General features: G+C 52.0%; 1 protein-coding gene across 1 annotated transcript in view; it reads left to right on the forward strand.

Annotated features, from left to right (window-relative positions):
• The first annotated feature begins 431 nt into the window (after window positions 1-431).
• The window catches only part of ANKRD35 (ankyrin repeat domain 35), a 16,414-nt gene continuing 7,951 nt past the window's right edge, over window positions 432-8,894 (forward strand). The window contains exons 1-7 of the mRNA XM_025858455.2: window positions 432-521; window positions 5,771-5,901; window positions 6,682-6,770; window positions 7,124-7,188; window positions 7,999-8,056; window positions 8,248-8,318; window positions 8,626-8,732. Of these exons, the coding sequence (XP_025714240.1) occupies window positions 483-521; window positions 5,771-5,901; window positions 6,682-6,770; window positions 7,124-7,188; window positions 7,999-8,056; window positions 8,248-8,318; window positions 8,626-8,732 (560 nt within the window). The 5' untranslated portion in view covers window positions 432-482. The remainder of the gene's footprint in view (window positions 522-5,770; window positions 5,902-6,681; window positions 6,771-7,123; window positions 7,189-7,998; window positions 8,057-8,247; window positions 8,319-8,625; window positions 8,733-8,894) is intronic.

Consider the following 8,894-nt stretch of genomic DNA (forward strand, 5'->3'; position numbering starts at 1 on the left):
CCCCAGCGCACCCAGCGAATCCCGCCTCCTGTAGCGGCGCCTGGAGGGGCGGGCCGGGGGCGGGGGCCTGGGGCGGGGCCGCAGCCTGAACCGGCGGGGAGGGGCGGGGCTGGGGGAGGGGTTTTAGCCTGAGCCCGAGTGGTACCTTCTCCTACTGAGTGGGTTGGAGCTGGAGGCGGGTTTGGTTTGGGAGGGCGAGGTTTTGAGACCATGCCCAAGTCGCAGCCAAAGACTGCAGGTTTTCTGCTTCTGCGACGTCAGAGTTAGGGCAGGGCCAGGGGCGGAGTTTTAAGCACCGTTCTCGGGCTCTTGTTTCTGATTGAACCCAGCGGGTCCTGGGGCGGGTCCTGAGGCGGGTCCTGGGGCGGGTCCCACTTGGCTTTTGACAGCTCTCTCAAAGCCGCAGCCTAGTCCGGTGGGTTCGGGAACCAGTAGCCCCGCTCTCCGCGCGTCCCCGTCCCCCCGTGGCCCCGGCCCCCGCCATGAAGCGCTTCTTCTCCTGCTCCAGCTCACAGGTGGCGGTAGGTGCCAAAATGTCTGGGAGGACGGGGCTGGGGTCCGAGCCCTGCGGTGACAGAAGTCTTGAGTCCCGTCTTCATGCACCATCGCCTTTTCTCTTTCTGGGTCTTTCCAGTGATTCCACTCCCGCAATGCAGCCGGCCGGCCCTGCCTTCCTCAAGGCCCTGTCCCTGGCCTCTGACTTGCCTTCCTAACCTCTGTCCTCCCCGCGTTCCTTTCCGTTGGCCCTTTCTTGTCCTACTAGCATGTATACCCCCAACTCCTGAGATGTTTCCTGCAGCCCCTGTCTACTTCTGCTCCCTCCCAGTACTGAACACCCCCAAGCATCTGCCCTATCCCCAGCCCCTGCTCAGCCCCAAATTCTGCTCTATGCCCCAAGTCCTGCCCCACGGCCCCATTTTCAGCCCTGACCTGTCCTCACAATCCTGCCCTCCCATAGGGCTCTATCCCTGTTGTTTCCTCTCCGCCCAACAAACTCCCAGGCCCGTGCCTTCCCCTAGCCCTGGTTCATAGTCTGCTCTGTCCCTGCCCCCATCTCGCCCCATGCCCCTTCCACTCCCGTTCTCTCATCAGCACCACTGGCTGACATCACTCCAACCCTCTTTCCAACTGGTGCTCCCACACCAGCAGCCTCCGCCTGCCCCCCCATCAACCTCTGCCCCTCTCTTCCCGGTGGTAGTCCCACACCACTTTTCCCCCTTTCGCCCGACCTCCTCCTGCCAGCTCTCTGTGGGTTAATCTTGCAGTCCACCCATCCTGACAGGCCCTGGCAGAGGAGGCATAGTTGGCTGGCCGCTCCCCAAGGAACTGGGTAAGTTGCCTGCAGAATCCATCCTGGCCAGCTCACTGCAGTGTCTGGTTATCAGACTGGTTCTTGGGCCAGTCAAGGCCTTCTGCCTGCTTCTCCCCAGAATCTTCCTTCATTCTAAACCCTCACCTAGTTGCTTAGGGCTTGTACTCTGCCTCCCTGGGCTGAGTTGGGGGGAAAGGTGACAGTAGGAGAAGAGGGTAGAGTGGATGCACTCCGAGTTCCCCGGAGAAGTCACTCTACTCCCCACGTTCTCCCAGAACCCAATGCAAGGCCAATTACGGAAGGTGGGGCACAGAGAGAGAATGTAGCTGTCTTTTCCCTGCAAATCTCTTATCGAGAGACCTCCTATCTGGGGATGGCATTTTCTGTGGAGATTGGGATTATGGCTCATTTAGAAGTGAGGTAGCCAACGACCTGTGGGAATATTACGTAGTCGAACCCGATTTACTGGTGTCATTCATAAGCAAACATGAGAAATGCCCAGCTCACACTCTTCAAGGGCAGGCCACAGAGGCTGGGAAGTGAGCGAGCTATGAGGCAAGAGTAGGAACTCTGTTGAGGCCTGTCCTTGTCCCACTTGTGATTGCTTCTTCACATAGTCTCCACACACACAGATCAACCAATCAAAATGCATTTACTGGATGATTAGTATAGGTACCAGAAACTGAGGCAACTCAGACTCTGTCTTAACTGATAATGATTTTCTTATTCCCACGGATCCTTCCCTAGTGACTGAAAGTCCGCTGCATTGCCCTTCCCTTTCAGGTCTGTGGAGTCTGCCTGCCCTTAGGAATGGGGAGATTATTTCATTCTTCCTGATTCTCCAATCCTTGGTCTCCAGTCTTTCCAAAGTTCTGGAGTGAGCAATGGAATGAATGTTGGAATTTGGAAATAACCCTCCCTCCTTTCTTTACCCCAGCTCTACAGAGTTTTGGCCATGAAGAATTTCCACCCATTCAAAACTCTCTTTAGTGTAACAAGCTTATAGGAAGTAAATCAGGTGGATTTAGAACTATCTAGTTGGAAAGAAAACTGTTTTCTCAGTCAGGATGGTATAGAAAAGAACTTAAAAATAGGCCAGTGTCAGCTGCAAATTGTTTCCTCCCGAAACTTCCTCACCCTTATGATAAATTCCTCCACTCCCTGGGTGGCTAACCACTCTGAACCCGTTTGTCAGAGAAATAGTGTGACAGCCTTCTTGGCCACTCCCAAAGCCTGGCTTCCCAGTCATGCCAGAGGATTGCCCCTGCCTGCCTCCACTCCCACCCCTGGGTCCAGGGCCGGAGCCCTGCGTCCTTCGACTGAGATCAGGACTGAACACACACACACACACACACACACACACACACACACACACACACACAGCTCTTATGATCTCATTTTATTTTAGTCAAATAGAGGATGCCTTTGAGGGTGTCTTACATATTAGCTTACTCTACCTATGTAGGAAGTGGACCAGAAAATAGCTTTAAACATTTGGCACTTGAATCAGCTTAGAGGAATGTCAGTTGCATTAAAAAAAAAAACCCAAAAAACTAAAAACCTGAGAGTCAGCTCCTGGTTCCTCTACGGCAGCCTTTCTGTTTCTATCCACCTGTCCTACAACTGTATTCACTCTTTCTCTTTCTACTGTTGGTGTGTTCCATCTCAATAGGCTGCTTGTAGGCACACAGCCAGAGATTAGGAGAGGCTGCAATTAGTTCTACGAAAGCCCCCTAGTCTTGGCTACAGAAATACAAAGCTTATCCTTGTTTTTGAGTCTGCTGATTAATGTGGTGATTGCTCCCCGGAGGCTGTGATGGTAACCGAGCGCCTCTTTTCTGAGGTGCTGGGATGAGCAATGGATGGAGCTTGGAGTTTGGAAGCATCCCTCTGTCCTTCTTCACCCTAGCTCTGCAGAGGTTTGGCCATGACGAACTTCCACCTATTCGAAATTCCTCTTAGTAGAACAAGATTATGGGAAATACATCAGGCGGATTTAGAGCTGTCTAGCCGGAAAGAAAAGTGTCTACATTGCTAAGAAGCACCTTCACTGTCTCTACAGCCTGGCTTGTTATACGTTGGCTGATATGAGCAAGATCCCTTCCTCTCACACCCCTGTATGGAGAATTCTGAACCCAGAATTGCTGGCACATCCAAAATGTGCCCAGCAAGGCTGGGAAGGATGGGGATTGTGCACTGACTATGTGGCAGACAATGTTAGGTGCTTTGTGGCCTGTCATATCATTAGGGAACTGAGGTTCAGAGAAGTTGTTACATGCCGAAATTCACAAGGGTAGGAAGTGTTAGAACCCGGATTTTGAACAGAGAATTTCAGATTGAGGTCAGCTGATGGCAGTGTCCTGCGGTGGAGGCATAATTGTAGCTTCCTGCTTTTTCTGAGGGTAACTGGTCCCCAAGGGACATGGGATGACATGTTCCTAGATCCCAGAGTCTGTTTGGTTTATGGAGCAGTCATTTGGCTTATTTTGTCCTTTCAGAGTTAACCTGTTTGGAGACTCTTCTCTGTGCAGGGAGTAGCGTCTGGGGGTGGGTGGCTTTGGCCTGGAGGCATTCTTAGACTGTTTACATGGTAATAAGTAAACCTTCTTCCAGAGCTCCGTGGTAGTGTGTGTGGTCTGGTGGTGCGAACTGGGACTGGGAGCCAGGTTGCCGGGGTTCTAATCTCAATTTTGCCCCTATTTTGTGGTGTGACCCCGGACAGTTATCCAACCTCAGTGTGCTTCAGTTTCTTCTGCTTTCAAATAGATCCAATAATATCAGCCCCAACTCCTTTCCAGGGATGTTGAGAGGCTAATTGAAATAGCAATGGAGGGACGCCTGGGTGGCTCAGTCGTTAAGCGTCTGCCTTCTGCTCAGGTCATGATCCCGGCGTCCTGGGATCGAGCCCCACATCAGGCTCCCTGCTCCACAGGAAGCCTGCTTCTCCCTCTCCCACTCCCCCTGCTTGTGTTCCCTCTCTCTGTCAAATAAATAAATAAAATATTAAAAAAAAAAAAAAGAAATAGCACTGGAAACGGCTGTGAAGAATTACAAGTATTACCTTAGAATCCATCTAGCCCCAGATCATTTTATGGCTTGGGCATTTCAAATCTCCCCTGTTTTTGCTACATGATTTGCCCTGGCTAGGTAAACAGTATTTGAAAATTAGTTATTTGACGCTATTTTTCCGTAGACCCTATTTTTTTCCACCTCCTCCCAAAGCCTCTTTCTTGTGGAGATTACACCTCATAAAACGTAAAGTGCCACCACCAATCCTTCACCACTTCCTGTTCAGCTATGAGAATACCACACACTTGTATGGCTTTTTCCAGTTTACGAAGAGAGTTTATATACCTTATATGAGGTTAGCTCATTTAATGCTCACAACGTGACGAGGTAGTTATTATTTCCCACGTTAGAGATGAGGACACAGAGGTGTTCAATCGCTTACCTTGGGTCACAGAGCTGAGAAAGTACCTGACCCAGGCCCTGAACTCAGGCCTGCTGACATAATATCCATTCAGGACCCTTTTCACCATCCTACAGATTTTTGCATCCCTTCTTCCTTTCCCTTCCCCTCTCTGGAGCCAACGAGGCTGTTCTGTACTTTCCAGCCCTGGGTGTTTTTACTCCGCCCTCTTTCAAGCCCTGTGATACCTCAATTATTGTAATTACCTCCCACCCCTCCCCCCCCCCCCCCCCCCACCAAAGTCAAGCTGGAATGATAGAACAATGCATGCCCGGGTGTGGCTTTTGCCTGGGACAGCTGCTCCCTGGCAGGGAAAAGAGGAGGGAGGGCAGGGGAGGCAGGAGCAGGGGAGCTGCCTCCTTCTGCCTCTGCAGGCCTAGCTAGAGACCTATCTTTGCCTTTAGGTGGTTGTGCCTTGGAAAGGGAAGGCCAACCAGCTAAAGGGTATAGACACGAGATGGGAAAACAGAAACTCTGCTTCCCCTCCTAGTTTTAGGGCCCAAAGCCAAAAGGCAGAGATGGTATGGCTGGGTATTTGGACTCCTAGCTGTAATGCGAAGCTAGGAGCCTTGATTTCTCATAAATCCGAGGACAAGAAGCAGAGCAGCCTGGGGAGGTGAGAGGTAATGTGAGCCCAATCGGGAGTGGTCAGTGTGGCTCAGTTTGCTCCAGCAAGACCCAGAGAGCAAAAGGGAAAGGCGTCACGGCTAGGATTGCTCTGAGCTTGTGCACCTAACAACAATAATCACATGACGATTTAAAAAAAAAAAAAAAGGACATCTAAAATACCGTGCATTCAGTACTAGAACATGATTTTTAATCCAGGAGTCCAAGTACCTTTTGATCCAGGACTGACAATAACCAGCGGTAGTTTCTCAGTGGCATACGGATGTCCCTTTTCCCCTGCCGGGCTTCCTAACCATCTCCTTCCTTCCTTTTTCCACCCCAACCCTGCCCCCTGTGTTCACACAACCTATGGCCTGGACCAGGTGGAGAGATGGAACCGCCGTGATCAGAAGCTGCTGGAGGCGGTGCAGCGGGGGGATGTGGGGCGCGTGGCAGCCCTGGCCTCGAGGAAGTTGGCCCGACCCACCAAGCTGAACTCAAACGGCCAGTCCCCGTAAGTGAGCCCTCCCAAGCCCCCCCCACCCAGATATGTGGTTCCCATTAAAAGCCTTAAATCCCAATATAAGGTAGGACTGGGAAGGCCTACAACCCCAGAGCCCTTTTTGTCTTAATCTGCAAGTGTATCCATCAGTGTTTGCTACGTATCAAGTGCTGCACACAGTGAGGGAAGAGATATTGTCTCTTAGTCTGACCTGTCTCACAGCCCAGATTGACAAAACTGGCAAAAAAAAAAAAAGGACATAAAGCCCATGAAACAAACAGAAAACTGGTACATTCATTAAATACAGTGTTTATTTATTGCACAAGTAGGAGGGTGTATAGTTTGGGAAGTTAGGAACAAAGTGGGAGTGGCCATGAGCATCACAGGGCTAGACGGAGTGATTAGGACGAGACGGATATTTTCCCTTGTCCTTTCCAATGTCCAGCCTTCTGCTCTGCTCTGGCTGCCTCCTCCTATGACAGTCCAGTCTGTTAAGGGTCATGTGGTGAGAGCAACAGGTAGTTATGTGTTCCGTGGACACCCGTGCAATAGTCTAGGTTGCTTGAGACCTGTGTAGCTCTTATTTCTGTCTTTGTTTCCAGCCTCCTCTGGCTTTGTGACAGTAAGCCACAGAGCCTTTTCCTCAGGAAGTCAGACTAGGGGAACTTCCTTGTCTGCTTTTGGGATTGGCTTTGGGGTGAAGGAGCATAGCAGGCAGTGCTTATGAAGATTCTCGTATCCCTCATCTCCTGGTCCCCTCATCCTTCTGCTCCTTGGCCTTGATTCTGGCAGGTTCCATTTGGCAGCCTCCAAAGGCCTGACAGAATGTCTAACTATACTGCTGGCAAACGGGGCTGACATCAACAGCAAGAATGGGGACGGTGAGTTAGCCTGCGCGCTGGGCCCTGTGGTGGGCCTCTCCCTTTATAGCAGCCGTGGTGGGGGCCAGCTCCTGGAGGTTCCAACTGTAGCCCCCCACTTCTCTCCTCATCAGGTCTGGCCAGCATCCTTCTAGGGCTCCCCTCCCTGCAAGCTGGCTTGACCTCACCTCTGCTCCTACCTCTACTGCAGGTACCAGGCACTCGGGGAACAGGAATTTCTGGCCCCGTGGGGCTGAGAGCTTCTCTCTCTAATCTCCCCCTGATTATCTGTGCGTCTCCTGCCTTCCCTCCCTGTGAGTCACTGGCATGCATGGGGCCACCCACCTTCGATCTCCCCCTCTTTCTCTTTCCAGGAAGCACTGCCCTGCACCTGGCCACCATCTCTTGCCAGCCACAATGTGTCAAAGTCCTGCTGCAGGTAAGAGCAACCTCTCCATACTGCTTTCGTGAAGGGAAGGAGGGGGCCCAGAATCTTCTAACTTGGTTTTGTAGTCACATGCAATCTTTGGTCAGATGGACCGCTCTCATCCCCAGTAAGAGAGGTGGTAATCCTGTACTCGTCAATTCACAGACATTTATGTAACACCTACTATGTGCGGATACCACGCTTAAGGTGGCCCTTGAGGGCAGGTCGTAAAGCAGAGCTCCCGGGGACTGCTGGCCAGTCATCCATATGCCTTTGGCAGAGCCCCTACGTGGACCAAGTGCTGAGTGGCTGGGCAGGTGGAAGGAGGCCAGAGGTGTTCAAATTAATGCAAACTTCCACTGTCTGCTTTTACGGAGCTTGCAGTCTAGGAGCACTAAGAGAAATATATATGTGAAATGACACGCAGGCAATCTATAAAACAGTCTCCAAATGCACAAAAGGCACAGTTCAACAGGCCACTGGGCAAAGGGCTGTTCTGCTTTTGTTCTTCCCTGACCTTTCCAAGTTCCCCAATTCGTATCCTAAAGTACCACGCCTGGACTCAGGTGTCACTTTCCCTAAGATGCTTATTTGTCTATAATCTGATTTTTCTTAGGCCGTAGGTTTAAGAACAGGGGCTGAAATTCAAGGCTGCCTATCATCTGCAAGGAGTGGACTGGGCTTGCCTAGTAGTTAGCCAGAGCCACGGTCCTCCTTCCCTTCCCTGTAGTACTGTGGAAGTTGGTGAGCCAGCAGGGAGGGGGATGGGATAAGGACGGGACCACCATGCCCCATGCTGCTTCCCTTTGTGGCTGTTTGCAGCATGGTGCCAATGAAGATGCTGTGGATGCAGAAAATCGTAGTCCGTTGCACTGGGCAGGTGTGTGCCAGGGGACCGCTGGGACACAGGGCTGCAGGGACCACGGGGCGGAAAGGGAGGGGAGGACGACGTTTGGAGAGCAGGGCAAGCCAGGGCTGACTGCTGAAATGGTTGGAGGGAATGCTGGGTCATAGTCTGACTAGGTGTCCTTCCTGCTTCTCCTTAACCCTATCATCCCTCAACCCTCCCAGCCTCCTCTGGCTGTGCCTCAAGTGTGCTCCTGCTGTGTGACCATGAAGCCTTCCTGGATGTCCTAGATAACGTGAGTGTCAGCTGGGCAGGGCCCTGCCCGGCGAGGCTGTTGCTCTCTCTGAGCTTGACTGGCTAAGCTCTGGGACCGGGGGTTGTGCACACCCCCTCTTTCTTCTTCCCCCCGCTCCCCCTCCTTCTCCTCGCGGAGAGGTTAGGCCTTATCTTCTGGAGAGCTTCGAACCTTTCAGAAAACAGCATTTAGCCCCTGGATCTGGGCTTTTTTTCTGAAGAGGTGTCAGAAGAGGGCAGTTGGTAGAATTGTCAAGCCCCTGGCTCCCCCTGGCTCCTCATGAACTCCCTTCCCACAATCTGTGCAGGACGGACGGACACCCCTGATGATTGCCTCGCTGGGTGGTCACACAGCTATCTGCTCACAGCTACTGCAGAGAGGTGCCCGAGTTAATGTCACAGACAAGGACGACAAGTGAGCCTTCCCATCTCCCCAGCCCAAAGCCAGACATTGACCACTCTAGAAATGAGCCACTGGGCAAGTGTGTGTGTGCGTATGGGCATGTGTGTGCATGTGTATGGGTGCGCACGTGTGTGTGTGTGTGTGTGTGTGTGTGTGTGTGTGTGTGTGTGTGTG

This window comes from Callorhinus ursinus, unplaced genomic scaffold, assembly GCF_003265705.2.
Source record: "Callorhinus ursinus isolate GAN/ISIS: 27379988/994484 unplaced genomic scaffold, GSC_fseal_2.0 scaffold121, whole genome shotgun sequence".
NCBI lineage: Eukaryota > Metazoa > Chordata > Mammalia > Carnivora > Otariidae > Callorhinus > Callorhinus ursinus.